Source organism: Leptodactylus fuscus, chromosome 4 (assembly GCF_031893055.1).
Source record: "Leptodactylus fuscus isolate aLepFus1 chromosome 4, aLepFus1.hap2, whole genome shotgun sequence".
NCBI lineage: Eukaryota > Metazoa > Chordata > Amphibia > Anura > Leptodactylidae > Leptodactylus > Leptodactylus fuscus.
Genome location: NC_134268.1, coordinates 161,782,259 through 161,802,236, shown reverse-complemented (window position 1 = coordinate 161,802,236; position 19,978 = coordinate 161,782,259). Strand labels below are relative to the sequence as shown.

The 19,978-nt window shown below is 40.3% G+C and overlaps 1 protein-coding gene across 1 annotated transcript in view; it reads left to right on the top strand.

The window, feature by feature from the left end:
- Positions 1 to 17,378, top strand: part of COL6A6 (collagen type VI alpha 6 chain) — an 86,551-nt gene extending 69,173 nt beyond the window's left edge. Inside the window, exons 31-38 of the mRNA XM_075271928.1 lie at positions 538 to 574; positions 2,102 to 2,113; positions 4,687 to 5,180; positions 7,234 to 7,330; positions 10,322 to 10,972; positions 14,174 to 14,252; positions 15,789 to 15,853; positions 17,317 to 17,378. Coding sequence (XP_075128029.1) covers positions 538 to 574; positions 2,102 to 2,113; positions 4,687 to 5,180; positions 7,234 to 7,330; positions 10,322 to 10,972; positions 14,174 to 14,252; positions 15,789 to 15,853; positions 17,317 to 17,378 — 1,497 coding nt within the window. The remainder of the gene's footprint in view (positions 1 to 537; positions 575 to 2,101; positions 2,114 to 4,686; positions 5,181 to 7,233; positions 7,331 to 10,321; positions 10,973 to 14,173; positions 14,253 to 15,788; positions 15,854 to 17,316) is intronic.
- The last annotated feature ends 2,600 nt before the right edge of the window (positions 17,379 to 19,978 follow it).

Below are 19,978 nucleotides of genomic sequence, written 5' to 3'. Positions count from 1 at the left end.
AATAAACCATAAGGTTTTAGGCCCAAAACATGCTTCTACTATTACTAAATGTATTAAAGAGGCTCTTTCATTGGGAAAAGTCATTTTTAGATAAGCACAACCTTGCCTTTAGAAAGTTTATTTCACACCTACCTTTTGTATGTAAATTTCCTCAGTAGATTTTGAATAAGTCCGTTTTTATTTACTTGCCAATGAGCTTAGACCATGCACCGGAAGTGTCTGTGTACTGTCTACTCTATGTGTATGCATAGCAGAGGCTGCTGTGCTGATGACTTGTCTCTGCTGTACATACACATAGAGAAGACAGTGCACACAGACACTTCCGATGCACGGTCTAAGCTCATTGGCAAGTGAATAAAAACAGACTAATTCAAAATCTACTGAGGAAATTTACATACAAAAGGTAGGTGTGAAATAGCCTTTCCAAAGGCCATGCAAGGATGTGCTTAGCTAAAAATGACTTTTCTCAATGATAGAGCCCCTTTAAATAAAGACTTCATCTATAAGTCAACACTTCTTCTTTTATTTGTTGTATAGCCGTGTGACCTAATTGACTACATCCGTAAAACTTGTCGTAAGTATGATCCCTTTATTAAATATCTCATATTACTAATATTTCTCATAAGTAAAATCAACATCCAAAAAAGTTGTTGTTTATATGTTTGCCACCTAAATGTATATTTAACATCTGATTTTTATCTGAAAATGAGAATATTGTGACATGACTGCCAACCTGCTGTCCGCACTCTTAGTTCAGCTTTGTGTGGGTCAGCTGAGTCTCATCTAACAGACTTTTTGTTCGGGACACAATGAACTATTACCGCAGTCTGTTCTTTGGGTTGTCAGCACATTCATATCAACTTGTTTGTTCTCAGCCATTCGAAGTAAATAGAGTTATGGTGCAATACCAGATACAGTTGGTAGACAAAATGCATAACTATTTTTTTTTTCTATTCTTTAAAGGGGTTTTTCATGGAGTATTAATTTACTTACCTGGTTCTGGGGATGCTGATGATAGACCCTCCTCCCCTGATCTCACAGGCAATTACTTACCTGTGCTGTGATGGCTGGATTTACTATTGTCAGTCAGCCTGACTATAGACCTCAGAGCATAGTAGAAGGTGGTCCAGGGGAGGTGAAGATTAAAAAAAAACACTCATACTAACCTTTTGATATCTCTTTTTGGCCTTCTTGCGCCTTTCCTGTTGATGTTTGGCGCTCTTCTGTGCAATCATCAGCTCGGGCTCTGCACTACGCCTGGACCTCAGCAGTCATGATGCTCAGTGTGCCTATTTGACTGCTGGTGGCCCAATCACAGGCCTCAGCTGTCACCCCCGGGTTTATGACATCACAGAAGAGCAAAAAAACGTCATCATGAGAGTTGAGCACAACACGGGTATAATGATCTGTCACTCGGTATGATAAGCTTCAGGTGCTTAGAAAAGGCATCTCTCCGCCATATTCATATAGAAGAAATTTATTTATTAAAGACATCCAAACAAACATTTCGGTCAAAACATGACCTTCATCAGTACAACGGTGCTCTTCTGAGTGTATGGAGAAAGTTGACTTTCTCCATACACTCAGAAGAGCACCTTTCTCTGCTTGTTTGCATTATATCTCTCCATATTCAGCCTCACACATACAACTCATGGAATAGGGAGAGGTTGAGCAGGATTCTCCTGCTAGCTGGTTAATTGACTTATTGCCTTATTCTGTGCACTAGTACAACCTAGCAGTGCTAAAAAAGCAAGGAAGAGCAGAGGGAGGCAGCAGCAATTATTTGAATGTCTTTTCTATCCTCCCTCCTCTCTTCATATGGAGAAAGTAACTGGCTGAAAAGTGGAGAAGAAAACACATTTATTTAATAGGATATATTACAAAGTTTCATATATTAACCTGTACTATTCATTTATGAAACTATGTAGGGGAAAGCATTTGTGAGCCAACTGCATGTAGCCAGAATGTTCCTGTTGACTTTGCTGTTCATTATGTTAAATAATATTATAGCCCAGTACTTGTATCATAATAGTATAAATGTAACTTGCGTGAAACACACGTCTATTTTTTAACACTAATACTATTTGTTTGTTTTTTTCAGCCTGTTGTCAAGGTAAGAATTTTAGTGTTCTTTACCACATATGTACAGTCCTATGAAAAAGTTTGGGCACCCCTATTAATCTTAATCATTTTTAGTTCTAAATATTTTGGTATTTGCAACAGCCATTTCAGTTTGATATATCTAATAACTGATGGACACAGTAATATTTCAGGATTGAAATGAGGTTTATTGTACTAACAGAAAATGCGCAATATGCATTAAACCAAAATTTGACCGGTGCAAAAGTATGGGCACCTCAACAGAAAAGTGACATTAATATTTAGTACATCCTCCTTTTGCAAAGATAACAGCCTCTAGTCGCTTCCTGTAGCTTTTAATCAGTTCCTGGATCCTGGATAAAGGTATTTTGGACAAACAATTCAAGTTCAGTTAAGTTAGATGGTCGCCGAGCATGGACAGCCCGCTTCAAATCATCCCACAGATGTTCAATGATATTCAGGTCTGGGGACTGGGATGGCCATTCCAGAACATTGTAATTGTTCCTCTGCATGAATGCCTGAGGATTTGGAGCGGTGTTTTGGATCATTGTCTTGCTGAAATATCTATCCCCGGCGTAACTTCAACTTCGTCACTGATTCTTGAACATTATTCTCAAGAATCTGCTGACACTGAGTGGAATCCATGCGACCCTCAACTTCAACAAGATTCCCGATGCCGGCATTGTCCACACAGCCCCAAAGCATGATGGAACCTCCACCAAATTTTACAGTGGGTAGCATGTGTTTTTTTTGGAATGCTGTTTCTTTTTGGACGCCATGCATAACGCCTTTTTTTATAACCAAACAACTCAATTTTTGTTTCCAAAATGAAGCTGCCTTGTCCAAATGTGCTTTTTCATACCTCAGGCAACTCTATTTGTGGCGTACGTGCAGAAACGGCTTCTTTCTCATCACTCTCCCATACAGCTTCTATTTGTGCAAAGTGCGCTGTATAGTTGACCGATGCACAGTGACACCATCTGCAGCAAGATGATGCTGCAGCTCTTTGGAGGTGGTCTGTGGATTGTCCTTGACTGTTCTCACCATTCTTCTTCTCTGCCTTTCTGATATTTTTCTTGGCCTGCCACTTCTGGGCTTAACAAGAACTGTCCCTGTGGTCTTCCATTTCCTTACTATGTTCCTCACAGTGGAAACTGACAGGTTAAATCTCTGAGACAACGTTTTGTATCCTTCCCCTGAACAACTATGTTGAACAATCTTTGTTTTCAGATCATTTGAGAGCGGGCTGTCCATGTTCGGCGACCATCAAACTTAACTGAACTTGAATTGTTTTGTAGAAAGAAATGGTCCAAAATACCTTCATCCAGGATCCAGGAACTGATTAAAAGCTACAGGAAGCGACTAGAGGCTGTTATCTTTGCAAAAGGAGGATGTACTAAATATTAATGTCACTTTTCTGTTGAGGTGCCCATATTTTTGCACCGGTCAAATTTTGGTTTAATGCATATTGCGCATTTTCTGTTAGTACAATAAACCTCATTTCAATCCTGAAATATTACTGTGTCCATCAGTTATTAGATATATCAAACTGAAATGGCTGTTGCAAACACCAAAATATTTAGAACTAAAAATGATTAAGATTAATAGGGGTGCCCAAACTTTTTCATAGGACTGTATGTTATAAATGTGCAGCATAAATTGTTATCTCCAGCAACTAGTTTCTTAAACTCTACATGTGTGAAGGTTGTTATCATGCAATATATGAAAAACATTGTTATCCTAAATGCTAGATGTGGTTGCTTATGCCTGAAACTAGAATAATGTTATGTGACAAGATGGTGCCTGCACTTCAGAGTTAGATTCTTTGCGTGAAAGAAAGACACGTATTTAGCTCACTGCCAGAAGACGGCTCCTTAGAGATACCACGCAAGACCGGGAGTAGCTGTCTATATATGGAACTGCTTAAACTTTCTTTCTATGTGTGATTAAGATGTATTAAACCAATCAGGAACAAACACAAGACTTACATTGTTGTTATCACTAGAGATGAGCGAGTACTGTTCGGATCAGCCGATCCGAACAGCACGCTCCATAGAAATGAATGGATGCACCTGGTACTTCCGCTTTGACGGCGGCCGGCCACTTAACCCCCCGTGTGCCAGCTACGTCCATTCATTTCTATGCGAGCATGCTGTTCGGATCGGCTGATCCGAACAGTACTCGCTCATCTCTAGTTATTACTCTTCCTTTCTCTGCTGCTATATTAACCCCATGTTGCTTTAATAAAGCATGTCAGTGTATTTCCTACTCGGCTGAGAGAGGGACTAACACCAAAATTGTGTGTCTGGTGTCATTTCCTTGCTGCTAGCACTTAGTCTTATTAATTAAGACGATGACAGTTACCCAGGATTATTGGTCAATTGGCCATCAACATGGCCTCTGACCTTATCACATGTACTGTTTACACTTCTATTAAGCATTGGTCATGCTGGTCGATGATAGAATATCTGCCATTGGAATATTAAATTAACAAATTCATTTAGGCACAAATTAATTGAGCAAATTAAGGCAAGCTTCTCTTTTGTATCTCTAACCTGACAATGTTATAACCTTTTACCATTTTAGGGCAAACCACCTGCCCTGTGTATCCAACGGAATTGGTCTTTGCATTGGACATGTCAAAGGATGTCAAACCAGATGTCTACAATAAAATGATAGACATTGTCACATATTTAATAAGTAACATTACTATTAGAGGAAATAACTGTCCTGTTGGGGCAAGAGTGGCTGTGATGTCCTATAACCAATATCCCAAGTATCTAGTGAGGTTTTCTGACTTCCAAAGCAAAGAAAAATTACTAAATGCAGTGAAGAATATATCCTTGGAAAGTACTAATGAAGGTCGCAATATTGGAAGAAGCATGAGATTTGTAGCTAGAAATGTCTTCAAGAGATCTCTACAAGGAGCGACTGTAAGAAGAATTGCGTTGTTCTTCAGCAATGGCCGTACGGATGACCCTGCTGCGATCAGCACAGCCGTCATGGAATACAATGCCCTTGGCATCATACCTGCCGTTATTTCATTCACTCCAGCACCTGCAATGAAACGAGCCTTTTCAGTAAGAATACATTTTATTGCAAATTTCACAATTTTATATATTTCTATACATACCGGTATATAAAAATTTTAAAGGAGTCTTTCAGGTCTGGCATGTCTTTCAAACCAATAATAATGACTTTTTCTGGCCTTTAATAGGAGCAGAAACATAAATTTGTTTCCACAAACCAATGTAGCAATGCAGAGATCAGTGCCTTATTATGGATGAGCAAATCCAGGAGTGGGCAGCTGAAGTCCCCAATGCAAGCACACTTATGGGTCCATTATTTTCCAATATCTCAGCATACAGCAAACCCTTACATCTCTATAACATGTACATTGATAATAGACATTAGATCCTGCTGTTAAGGCGATAGGGCCTCTGAATTCCTGGGCCCCTGTGCAAGGTTGTGCAGGTTGCACCAATGGTATGTCTGCCCCTTTGCAAATCAGTCAATATAAGTGTATTGGGAGCACTCCCAACATGCCAAATCTGCCTGTAGACAGCGGTAAGTGTCCTGCTCTTGACTGGAGCTGCTGCCCAACACTGCCACTTTAGCTATTATTGACATTTTCAGCCTCTGCTTTTGCCATGGCGGTCTGTCATGGCAGTCAGAGCCCCCTACCACATACCTGCAGTGCAGTGATTATAGATGCTGCAGTGGTATCCCATAGACTTGAAAAGGGTACAGCTATTGTACCTACAACTAATGTTATCAAGAATATAATCAGCAAATAAACAATGCTGGGAGTTCAAACAGCTGATCTGCAAGGGTCCAACTGTCAGGATCTAAAATTGATGGCATATTTTAATGATTAGTGTTCAAAACTGATATAAAACAGGAAATGATTCCAAATAACAATGTAATGAAGTATAGAATTTGACCATTCAGTGTGTAATTGGGTGATGCATGTTTTTGCCAGTCTTTCAGTATCCAGTTTGTATTTTGTGATAGCAATATGCATGCATTTACCCAAAAGTTCATTTGTCAAATGGGTTCTATAGTAGGACAGTGTTCACATGTTGTAGCTGTGCTGAGATGAGTTGCTTATAGGTCCCCCAACCCAGGAAAGAGAACCCTTCAATCTGGACAATAAAGTGAAAGGACCTACTTATAAGTGCCCCCCATATGATTTCATAATATTGTTCCATAAAGACATATTACAAATGTGTCTACATGTAGTGTTGGTTGCGTTGTGAGTTGTAGCCCATCAAAGGTTTTGCTAGGATATCACAATATTAGATTTGGAGAAAAACAACTTTGAAGTCATATGCAAGACATGGAGTTGGTGTAAAACAGGTGGACCTTCATCTCCCTGGAGCACTGCTCTTGCTCCTCAGATAGGTGGTGGCTTTGATAGGATCAAATCTCATTGCATATGGTGTCGCATGATGGAGATAGTGTAGCCCTCTAACAAAGCAAGGGCGAAACATACATTAGGGCTCAAGGTGGAGGCCGTGGAAAAAACCTGGGTACTTTCTTCTTTTTGGTATTTACAAGTTACCATCTATGGCTGTTTATGTGTGTTTTTGTGCTTATGCGTGATACAATAGCATTTATGTAATAAGGTGTACACTTTTTACTCATAATAATAATAATAATAATAATAATAATAATAATAATAATATATGTACATATGAGCTTATCTTGTGCCATTGATGCATATAATGTATATAAGGGTTATGTACTTATCATGTACATATAACCTGGTTCAAAAAACTGAAAACTGTTCCAAATCAGCTCAGATCATTTTGCACAAATAAAAAGAAAAAAACTGTTATTTTGTGGGGTATTACAAAGAAACTGATATAAGGGTGCATGCACACTACGTAACGCCGGGCGTGTATGAGAGCCGTACACGCCGGCATTACGGCAGACTGCCGAACACTTCCCATTCACTTCAATGGGAGCGCTCGTAACAGCGGCGTTTACGAGCGCTCCCATTGAAGTGAATGGGAAGTGTTCGGCAGCCCTGCTGTAACGCCGGCGTGTACGGCTCTCATACACGCCCGGCGTTACGTAGTGTGCATGCACCCTAAAAGTTTTGTAAACAACTTTTTGATTTTTCAACAGATTGATGACTCGGGGACATTTCGGTTGACTGAGATCACTGCCAATGTGGATTACAAATCACAAGTACAAACTTTAATGAAGTGTACCCTTTGTTATGGTAAGAAGTGAGAACCCACAATGCATCACAGCAGAATTATGCCTAGGGTACATTGTATTCATTTTTAGAGACACAAATTATTGTTTTTTTTTCTTTGTTATTAAATCAAACGTATGTAAGTCACATTAGCTAGCCAGTAGCATGCGCAGTAGCAGTAGTAGTAGCAGTAGCAGCATGCTACTGCGCATGCACCCGGGCCATTTTTTATCAGTGGCAGTTCGCGGATTGCACATTGCTTGAAGAGGAGGCATGGCTGAAGATGACGTCGTACCCTGAATGTCCGCTCACTGTGTACGATAGATAAGATTACCGTATTCTTTTTTTAGGGTTTCATTTTAAAATGGGGGGGGGGATAGTTTGAAGGGATTCTACCATTAAAACACTTCTTTTTATAGATAAGACGTCGGAATAGCCTTTAGAAAGGCTATTCGTCTCTTACCTTTAGATGTGATCTCCGCTGCGCCGTTCTTTAGCAATACCGGTTAGTTCTCTCGCAGCGATGGGGGCGTCCTCCAGTGCTGGAAATGCGATGGGGGCGTCCCCACTGCTGCTCGAAAACCCGCTCCAGCGACGCCTCTATCTTCTGCTGGATCCACCCCTTCTTTCTTCATCTTTCTTCGGCATCACCTCTGACGCCTGCGCAGTTGGCTCTGCCAGTGAGACACTAGTAGAGCTGACTGAGCATGCATGCAATTGTGGCCTCGGAACTATAGCCGCCGGCCGGCATGCGCAGTCGGCTCTACTAGTGTCTCACTGGCAGAGCCAACTGCGCAGGCGTCGGAGGTGATGCTGAAGAAAGAAGGGGAGGATCCAGCAGAAGATAGAGGCGTTGCAGGATCGTGTTCTCGAGCAGCAGTGGGGACGCCCCCATTGCATTTCCAGTGCTGGGGCCCACCCCCATCACTGCGAGAGAACTAATTTGCATACTGGTAAAAACCAGTATTTCTAAGGAAAGGCGCGACAGAGATCACATCTAAAGGTAAGAGACGAATAGCCTTTCTAAAGGCTATTCCGACGTCTTATCTACAAAAAAAAGTGTGTTAATGGTAGAATCCCTTTAATATAACTTTAGTGGTGCCTGAATAGCCTTATCACGCATATGTGGGGCTCTATCAACATAATTTTGCTGATAGAGCCCCTTTAAGATTTATATACTAAGTAAAATGATGAAATCACGCTCATTGTAAGATGCGCAATTAAAATATAACAAATAAGAACTAAAGAGGATGGAGATCAGGGAAGGTGAAACATAAACGAAAAAAAAATCATGTTCTCAGCGCTCCACAGTCCACCACCACTGTCTGTACAGGTGCACACCGTGCATTCCCTTGCCACAAGGCCTGTGCCACATGTCACCACTGAGGGCAATCATTGTCTGGAAAGGCCCTCGTGACAGATCCATTGCCACTGCAAATCCTGCACTACACATAACTGATTGGCCTCAATTGCCACAGGAAAGGATCCATCGCCGGGGCCTTTACAGTGTTGATGGACAAAGGAGTGCTTGGGACAGGTGAGTATAATTTTTTTTATGTTTCACCTTCCCGGTCTTCTTTCTAATTTGTCCAATTCCTAGAAACTCATTTAATTATGTACAAGGCCATGTATGTGTGTATATGAGGCCATACTACTATACCTCTGTACTGTATTGTGCCTCTAATTTTTGACATGTTCAGTTGGATGACATATCATTGAGAATACCTCTATCATACAGTGTCTCCTAGCATTCACCAGAGGCATTTGTGGTCAGCTTTGTCACAGTTTATGGATTCTACACTTGAGATCAACATACGAGGACACACAACACACCTGAAGTACTAGTACAAAGCTATGAGAATTTTGCTAGTTTCCACTCCGTCTACTCTATATACCTTTAGTCACAGTAACTTTAGACCTAGAAATCCTGTTGAGGATAATTGTTGAAGATGAAGATTTAGAGATGGACAAACAGTATGTCACTGTCAGGGCTCCTAGAAATCTATCCACCCTGTTTCTAACACTCTAAGCAGTGGATACAAACATAGAATTTAGCCATACACTAAGCTGACACTCGCTTTTACTCATTTTAATATTTAAAATGGTCCCAAAATTACATTTTTTGGGGGGGAAACAAGCTTGCCTGTGTTTTTTTTAGACACTCATCACAGTTATATTGCAAAACGCAATGGTTATACAGAACACATAGCCATTTTGATCACTTTTTAAGTGCTGCAGTCTTGTTCTTTCAGAGACAAGTTTGTGGCTGTATGCCTAGTTGAGTCATGACAAAAAACTGTCAAAAATTAGAACAAATGTGAAATCGATATGGCATTGGCATCGTTTTTTTCATGTGGGAACCTATTTCATTGTAACTTTGTTTTTGTTGATGCCAATACTGTGGAACCAAAAGTGTGGTATAGTGGAATGTGATTGACCAGACGGTTGTGGTAGCTGTGGTGTTGATTGGCAGAATGCTATACATTCTGCCAATCAACGCTGGTTCTTCTCTTACCTTTAGAAGTCTTCTCCGTGCAGCGTCCCCGCGGCGTCTTCCGGCTGGAATTCACTCTGCCTAGGCATCCGGCCTAGGCAGAGCCGACTGCACATGCGCGGGCATGCCCTCACATGCGCAGTCGACTCTGCCTAGGCCCCAATGCCTAGGCAGAGTGAATTCCAGCCGAAGAAGACGCAGGGACGCTGCACCAGGAGAAGACTTCACGGAGGATCCAGCCCGACCGTCACTCGTGGACTTGGTAAGTATAATTTTATCAAATGTTGCCTACCCCTGAAACGAGCATTTCCCCCCATAAATTATAATGGGGTTCGAAATCCGTTCGAACAGTCGAACAGTGAGCGGCTGTTCGAATCGGATTTCGAACCTCGGACATTTTAGTGTTCGCTCATCTCTATTGTTTATAGATTTTTGTTCAGTTTGACTTTGTCACTGTTATGCAACTATTGTCTCATGACAGCTTTCCTACATTATGTGTTCTGTTTTGTTTCTGGTTTTAGATACATGTAAACCAGACGTATTCTGTGCAGAAAGTAATTCTGTGATGAAAAAGGCACCTATGGATGTCGGCTTTCTCCTGGATAGCTCTTATCATATGAAATACGATGAGTATGAAGCATCAAGAAAATTAATCGGTACAGTAATTGATTGGCTTGATATTCCAAACACTGGTGCTCGAGTGGCCGTAGTCAGTAGTGCAGCCCCAGGCTTCAGCCCAGACAATGAAGGAAAGCCATACCTTGAGTTTGATTTCTCAACATATAGTGATACAGAGCTTATGAAGAAACACCTCCAGAACAACACCCATCGTCTCAGAGATCCACCTGTCTTTGGGCTTTCATTGAAATGGATGCTTGACAACATCATGTACAAAACATCAGATCTAAAAAAGAATAAGGCCATTATCATGATATTATCTGGAGAGACAAGCGAGTGGGATAAACAGACTCTGAGGGAAGCTTCATTGGAAGCCAAGTGTAAAGGTTTTGCCCTTTATGTACTTTTCATTGGTAAAATATATGATGCTACTGAACTGCTGCAACTTCCAAGCACTCCCACAGACCAGCATCTGCTTCATCTTGGGCAAGTTCACAAGCCAAATTTTGAATATGCCAGAAGATTTACCCAAGCATTTCTGAATGCTGTTAAATGTAAGTGCTTAAAATACATCCATATAATACATCCATATAATACATCCATATACAGTGGGGCAAAAAAGTATTTAGTCAGTCACCAATAGTGCAAGTTCCACCACTTAAAAAGATGAGAGGCGTCTGTAATTTACATCATAGGTAGACCTCAACTATGAGAGACAAAATGAGAAAACAGATCCAGAAAATCACATTGTCTGATTTTGTAAGAATTTATTTGCAAATTATGGTGGAAAATAAGTATTTGGTCACCTACAAGCAATCATGAATTCTGGCTCTCACAAACCTGTAACTTCTTCTTTAAGAGTCTCCTCTTTCCTCCACTCATTACCTGTAGTAATGGCACCTGTTTAAACTTGTTATCAGTATAAAAAGACACCAGTGCACACCCTCAAACAGTCAGACTCCAAACTCCACTATGGTGAAGACCACAGAGCTGTCAAAGGACACTAGAAACAAAATTGTAGCCCTGCACCAGGCTGGGAAGACTGAATCTCTAATAGGCAACCAGCTTGGATTGAAGAAATCAACTGTGGGAGCAATAATTAGAAAATGGAAGACATACAAGACCACTGATAATCTCCCTCGCTCTGGGGCTCCACGCAAAATCTCACCCCGTGGGGTCAAAATGATCACAAGAACGGTGAGCAAAAATCCCAGAACAACGCGGGGGGACCTAGTGAATGAACTGCAGAGAGCTGGGACCAATGTAACAAAGCCTACCATCAGTAACACACGACGACGCCAGGGACTCAGATCCTGCAGTGCCAGACATGTCCCACTGCTTAAGCCAGTACATGTCTGGGCCCGTCTGAAGTTTGCTAGAGAGCATTTGGATGATCCAGAAGAGTATTGGGAGAATGTCCTATGGTCTGATGAAACCAAACTAGAACTGTTTGGTAGAAACACAACTTTTCGTGTTTGGAGGAAAAAGAATACTGAGTTGCATCCATCAAACACCACACCTACTGTAAAGCATGGGGGTGGAAACATCATGCTTTGGGGCTGTTTCTCTGCAAAGGGGCCAGGACGACTGATCCGGGTACATGAAAGAATGAATGGGGCCATGTATCATGAGATTTTGAGTGCAAACCTCCTTCCATCAGCAAGGGCATTGAAGATGAAACGTGGCTGGGTCTTTCAACATGACAATGATCCAAAGCACACCGCCAGGGCAACAAAGGAGTGGCTTTGTAAGAAGCATTTCAAGGTCCTGGAGTGGCCTAGCCAGTCTCCAGATCTCAACCCTATAGAAAACCTTTGGAGGGGGTTGAAAGTCCGTGTTGCCAAGCGACAGCCCCAAAACATCACTGCTCTAGAGGAGATCTGCATGGAGGAATGGGCCAACATACCAACAACAGTGTGTGCCAACCTTGTGAAGACTTACAGAAAACGTTTGACCTCTGTCATTGCCAACAAAGGATATATAACAAAGTATTGAGATGAAATTTTGTTACTGACCAAATACTTATTTTCCACCATAATTTGCAAATAAATTCTTACAAAATCAGACAATGTGATTTTCTGGATTTGTTTTCTCATTTTGTCTCTCATAGTTGAGGTCTACCTATGATGTAAATTACAGACGCCTCTCATCTTTTTAAGTGGTGGAACTTGCACTATTGGTGACTGACTAAATACTTTTTTGCCCCACTGTAGTTTGACGTTTGAGAAAACTAACACACTTGTTCTCTCCTCAGTATATTATATATTATAAAAGTGAGTGAATTTATTCCCAGTCGCCATTTTACTATCAAGTTGGTGGGGATTATGATATGCAGTAATACTATAAGCACTATATATTCTATATATTAAGCCTGCTGGTTATGTAACCATGCCAGCTGGGCAAAGAATCTAATGGTGCAGTGTACTTGTGTCAAGTGAAAACCACCATATGCTGAAATATTGGAACTAAAACTTTTCTGAGCTTGTCTGCAGAAATACAGAAAATAATCAGCATACACCTTGATAAAGCGCTCTTCACAAGAGACCGCAGTCATCCAGAATAATCAGCAGACACCTTAATACAGTGCCCTTCACAAGAGACTGCAGGCACCCAGAATAATCAGCAGACACCTTGATACAGCGACTTTTTAATAATTTTTATATTTTTTTTAACTTTTTTTTTTGTTGTTGCATTTATTAGACCCCCTAGGGGGTCTGATCACTAATGCAATGCATTACAATGCTAATACATTGCAATGCATTGCAAAAAATCATCATTTCTTTTGCAGGCTGCATAGACCAACCTGCAAAAGAACGAGAAAGCAGACCGGCCGGGAGCATTTACAAGGCTCCTGGCTGTTATGGAAATGTGACGTCGGCCCTGGAGCATGCTCCAGGGGCCAGTGATCACTGGCAATATGGCGGCGCCACCGGGAAAATGGCGCCTCCGGCGCCGGAGGAGTTAATGTCTCTGATTGGTCCGGGGACTGATCGGAGACATTAGCGCCGACTGTCTACTGCGTAAAGCAGTAGACACCCGGCGGCTATGGCGGCCGCCAGGCTCCCGGGCGGTCACCATAGTTACACACCCGGCATGCGCCGTAATAGTACTGCGGATGTCAGGAAAGGTTAATAGAGGGAGTATTTTTTATATAGGACCCCCATATATTAGGCAGGATGGATAACAGCTACAAAAAGCACTTAAGGAAGTAGAGTGTGTCATGGGTTGGGACCCTACGTTCACACACCAAGAGTCTCCTACTGCATCTCTCTATACAGCTACAAAAAGCACATCACTCTGGAGGACCTGCAATAATGTATTGCCTCTAGATATCTATGAAGAAGTTTTCTGGGACTCTGATATTGATGAGCAATCCTTATGATTGGTCATCAACATAAGATACATAGGGGTCTGACACCTGACACCCCCACTGATAAACTGTCTGAAGAGACTGCAGCGTTCACACAAAGCCCCGCGTCCTCTTCGCTGCTTGCCAAGCAGATCAGTGGACATTGCACAGTACAGTCACTGTGCTTGGTATTGCAGTTTCACAGCCTCAAAATCTGCGCTGAATTTGTCTCAAGACTAGAAACTAGAATTGTTAATTTACCTATTGTCCAAAGCTTAGCTTTGTGATTTTATTTAGGATATTATAAGATAAAACATGCATGTACATATCAGTGGAATATTTGTGTCAGCTTTATCACCTTTTATAATTCTTACATCTATATACCTGTATGTCGGTTTCTTTACAGTGTCATTAAACAAATATCCTTCACCTGAGCTGAAAGCAAATTGTGCACCTTTCAACAATAACAGAAAGAAAAGATTAACGTGAGTATTATTATTTTCTTATAATTTGATACACTGTATATAGTGAAAAGGGTTTTGTTACATAGTAAAAAATTGTGCGATATAATAAATGACCCCATAGTCAATTAATAAATCCCCTAAAATTCCAGTACTACCATTCCAGAGCTCGATACTGGTCTGTGCTGCAGCAATGACATGTCCACATAACCACTGCAAGCCAATTACTGACCCCACTAGAGATAGATATCAGATAAATGTGCATACCATGTACAAGCCCAATAGAAAAAAGTTCTACTTCACAGTACATAGAACACATCTCAGAATTAAAAAAACATTAACTCATTTAGAAATTTAAGGCAGCAACATATAGCAACAAAGAAAGTTGCAACAGGGTTAACAAAAGTCTGGAAGAGTAAGGGGCACTAATGAATGGTGAGCCAATTTTCAACTGTCACGTGGCTGTGCATAACAAGAGAAGAAAGGCAGAGTCTCTCGGAAGCAAAAATGGTCAGAGGTTCACCAATCTGTGAAAAATTTTAAATTTCAAAGACTTTGAATATCTCAATACCTACAGTACATAATATCATCAAAGAGTCATGGTCAATCTGGATAAATCAATGTGCACAAGGGAAAGCTAATGGTCAATATTGGATGCTTATGTTCTATAAGCCCAGGCAGCAGTGCATTATAACAGGCATGATTTGGTAATCAAAATCACTCTGTGTTTGTGAACACAGTTTGTTGTACAATCCACAAATGCAAGTTAAAGCTATATCATTGTTATTATTGTTTAATAATAATAATAATAATAATCATGCAAAGAAGAATCCATTTAAGTGAGTGACAGGTGTCACGGACACAGCTAGTGTCCGCTCCTAATGTCCGTGCCAGATTTTGAGCGGACACTAGGAGCGGACACTACCTGTCGGTCACCGACGGTAGTGTGAATGCTCCCATAACTTTATCTCATTGTTGACTTTCTGTATTGAACGTCAAAACTCAAATACAATGCATTTGGGAAGTTGTCAGACCCTTTTACTTTTTCCACTTTTTGCTATGTTAAAGGGGCTCTATCAGCAAAATTATGCTGTATGAGCCCCACATATGTGTGAATAGCCTTTAAAAAGGCTATTCAGGCACCGCTAATGGTATTTTAAACCCCCCCCTCCATTTTAAAATAAAACCATAAAAACATATGTGCAAATTATACTTATTGTGCACGGTGGGCGGTCATGCATGGTCCAACATCATCTTCTGGCATGCCTTCCTCTCCTTTCTTCTTCTTTCGGCGACGTCCTCCGGTCCTGGTTCTTCCCCGGCTTCATCGTCCTCTTCTTCCGGCGGGATTGGCTACTGCGCACGCTTCGGCGCCATTTTTCTCAATGGCAGTACGCTCGCAACCTTGAGGCAAGCGATACTGGGCACACACTGGATTTGAACCAATCCCGCTGTTTTTATGGCTTTATTTTAAAATAGGGGGGGGGTTAAATAAGATTTCAGGGGACAAACAATTTCTTCTACACTGACTTGTTTTCTCTTTCTGAACTCCTAATGTAGATCAAAAGAAGATAAAATGAAAATCAAGCCGCTTTCTCCTGAGACATTAAATGAGTTTCCCACAAGTATTACATTATTGAAAGACTAATTGCAAGTAAATGGTGAGTATTTCATATAAAGGAATTAATGGGAGGTGGAATAAAGAGCAGGAGTGAGCGCTGGCAGGGCAGTAAAATGACCTTCTTAAAGGCATCCAAAATACTGTATACAGTTGGGAGATGTATTATAAGTATGACAAAACTGGAGTAGAAGAGGCAAATATTTAATTTATCCCTGATTTATCCAATCCCTTCTGGTCCTCAGTTATGTAGGCAACATTTAGGCTCTCCAACTTTCACAGTTTCTCATGTGTGGACAAGAAGTCAGTTTCTCCATATATTCCTATGACGGCTTCAATGTGAATCTAAAAGGAACAAAAACAGAAACTGACTTCCTGTCCACACATAGAGGAAGATGCTTTGTCAGTTGGAGAGTTAGAGTGTCAGTCACATGGCTCACCTAATGACTCCAGATACAGCCATTGGTAAGAAGATTACCTGCACTATAATCTACATCATGTACGTTTTTAACACGCCCGAGAATAATATATTTTTCTACTGTTCTTTATCATACAGCCAAAACTACAGAGGAATGGTATAGATGAAAGAATAGTCATGTGTTAGAATGGCCCAGTCACAGTCCAGACCTAAATCCCATTGAGCGTCTGTGGCAAGACATGACAATTGCGGTTCACAGACGCTCTCCATCCAATCTGGCTGAGCTTGAGCTATTTTGCAAAGAAGAATGGGCAAAAATCTCAGTCTTTAGAAGCGCAAAGCTGGTAGATACATACCCAAAAAGACTTGCAGCTATAATTGCAGTGAAAGGTGGCTCTACAAAGTATTGATATAGGGAGGTCAAATACTTTTGCATGTCACACTTTTCAGATTTTTATTTGATTAAAATTTTGATAGGCCTTGTATCATTTTCCTTCCATATCACAATTATCTGCTACTTCGTGTTGGTCTATGGCTTAAAATCTTAATAAATACATTTAAGTTTGTGGTGGTAAGGTGACAAAATGTGAAAAAGTAAAAAAAAAATACAAGTGGTATGAATACTTTTGCAAGGCACTGTATATATTTAGCAAGTAGCAAGATGAGTATTGGCCATCATCAGAGGGTTTATCTGATAGGAAAAGAGGATCAGGATAGGAGGATTATTCATTACTCATCACCAGACAGATGTCTGATTACTGTGCTGTGACTAGAACGTCACATGACCATGGACTGTATATCACATGACCATGGACTGCACATCACATGACCATGGACTGTACATCAAATGACCATGGACTGATTTTTAAACACTGGAAGTAAACACAGAATGACAGCAAGCAGAGATCTAGAAAACTGTGACACATTGATAAAGAAGGTAGATTGGAAATTATATAACTTTTTATTGTACAAAAAATAACATTTATTTGTTGAAACTGGACACCCCCTTTAAATCAAATAGAAAACATATTTCAACTTTTATTTTTTTACAGGTAACAAAGAAAAAGATGAAACTACCAGCACTTCTGATAAAAAAAGGAATGTTCGGACCTAAGAATGCTGACCGCGATATGACTTAGTCTTCTAGGAATTTTTCTTCACATCCAGTGTTGTACAATTGCGACATAACCCTATACGGCAAAACAAAGACTACTAAAACCAGCATGACATTGTAAAATGTTTAGCAAGTGATTTCATTTGTGTTCTATGTTCTGGTCCAAAATGCATCTTGATATTAGAGGACGATTTATTAATGTGTGAATGCGAGTGTACCTGACTGTGTCCTCACACTTTTCTTATAGGTTTCAAAAATATTCTCTTTTGAAGAATTTTGAACAATTATCAAGGATTTTATTTTCTGTACCATCATTGGGGTACTATAGGATAAATGACCCTAAGCCTAGTCAGCAAGCCTTATATTGTGTAGAGCACAATCCCGATAACAGATTTTTTTCTGTATTAGATCAGTTGTGTATTTGAATTCAGTATGAGTTCTAGAGAAAGTTAAAAATAAGCAAAAATATAGTTTGAATGCAGATGAATTATTATTTTTCCATAGATGTATATAGCATAGTTGTATTTGTTCCAGAATAGATAACTCACTATGTAATTCACTATCTCAGGACTATGACAATATGTAATAAAGGGGTTGCCCAGGCTTGTTTTCATGGGTTATCGTTAGAACCCTATACATAATAAAGAGCCAGTAGTAGAAAGCTCCATCCCATGTATAGCGGCCAGGTGCCATCACTGCACTTCAATGTTTGGTCAATGAGAAGCTGACCTCATCTGAAATACTTCCTGTTGTTGTCTTATGTATTTTAACAGAGAGGAAAAAATGATCAAAGAGGCAGCCATTAAGAAAAACTTACTCCCTGTACTCTGTCTCAGTGTCTCCATTGCTAGAGAAGAATTTATCTTGACAACAGACAGTGGACATTATGTTAGAAGGAAGTGATACCTCTAGTGGCAGTGGCCAGCAATACTACTATAACTTCAAAGAGGACCTTTCAACATCTCCAATTCTAGTTCTTAATCCAGTACAGTTGGAATTTTTTTCTAGCCCCCACCATTCCTGAGAAACAAGTGCAGTTAGTTTTGGTGTATGATGTGCTATTTAGGCTCTGTAATGTCAGAAGGGCGGTGCCAGGCAGGGGGTGTGATTCAGAGCTCCAATCAGAGGCAGCCAATGTCAGAGCTCAGAATCACACCCCTTGTCTGTTACTGCCTGACACCGCCCTCCTGACAGTACACACGATTAAATGCATAACACACAATAAAATTAACATCATTGATTGCTTGGGAAGAGTGAGGGCTAGAGAAAAAAAAAATCCTACTGTGCTGGAATCAGTGGAACAGTGACTATTAGTTGATGTAAAGAGCTGGACTTGCTGGAGAAGGTGAAAGGTCCCCCTTAAGTGACAGTGATCATTTAAAGAGGACCTTTCATCACCGCCACCAACTCCAATACTTTGCATCCTTCAGTAGAGGCCACTACTTTAATTCTGGCACAGCTGGATTCTTTTTATTAGTCTCCCTGTTCCTAAGCAATCATTGCTGTTAATTTCAGTACACAATATGCTAATTAGACCCAGATGGGTAGTCCTGAGCTGGAGCAGCCTGAGTACCATATTGGGTGCCAAAACTAATGGCACTAATTTGTTAGGAACTTTGGAGGCTAGAGAAATAATTCTAACTGCACCAGAATGAAGGATGGTGAAAGTGGTAAAAAGCCATTAACAGTATCCCACCACTGAAACCCCTAACAATTAGGCATAATCTGTGGGGAACCCACCAGTAAGGTTTGATAGTCCCTGCAAAACAACCACAAAGGAAAAAGAAGCATAACAGTTTGTGGCCACTTTTGGTCTGGTAGATCAGGCATCTGAACAGGAGAACCAATCCTATTAATTTTGAATTTCATGATAAACATCTTTAACTTGGAATAAAAGGGGTGTTCAAACTCATTTTTTAAACAACTTAATAATGCTGCTGATAGGAATAGTAAAATTAAAAAAACATGACTGTTTTGTCACCAGAGCTCCTTTTCCAACTGCGGCAGGTCCAGTCTTCTGTTTACAGGCCCCATGGCTGCAGCCAATCACAAGCCTCGGCACTGACCTCTTCACAAATGGCACATCTGGATAGTGGCATATTTTGTTTGCCCACAGCAACCAATCACAGTGCAGCTTTCATTTTTTAACAGCATTGAGAAAATGAAATCTGTGATGTGATAAGTTGCTGTGGACAATTTTAGACAGTTTCATAAATCTCCCCAATGAAATTGTAGTTAAACATTTCAAAATGCTGAACAGTTTGCAATGTTACAATAGAAATTATGAAAATGACAATTCATCATAATGTGAATCTGCTGTTTTAAATAAAAAAAAAAATGAGGTGATTGTATTTGTCAATTAATTTTCACATGGTTATACCTAAAACCAGTCCACTAGACCTTGTTTAGAAGACTATTCCTTCATCAAGATCTGATGTTCTGTGATAAATTCAATCCCGACATGTCAATGTATTTAAACAATTGTATTCTTATTGAAATAATTGTGGAACATATTTTTAGAACTGTTGGGAAATTTAATCATTTACTCCAAAAATCTGGATTTGCACCACTGTTATTATTTAAATACTTTTTCTTTGTCC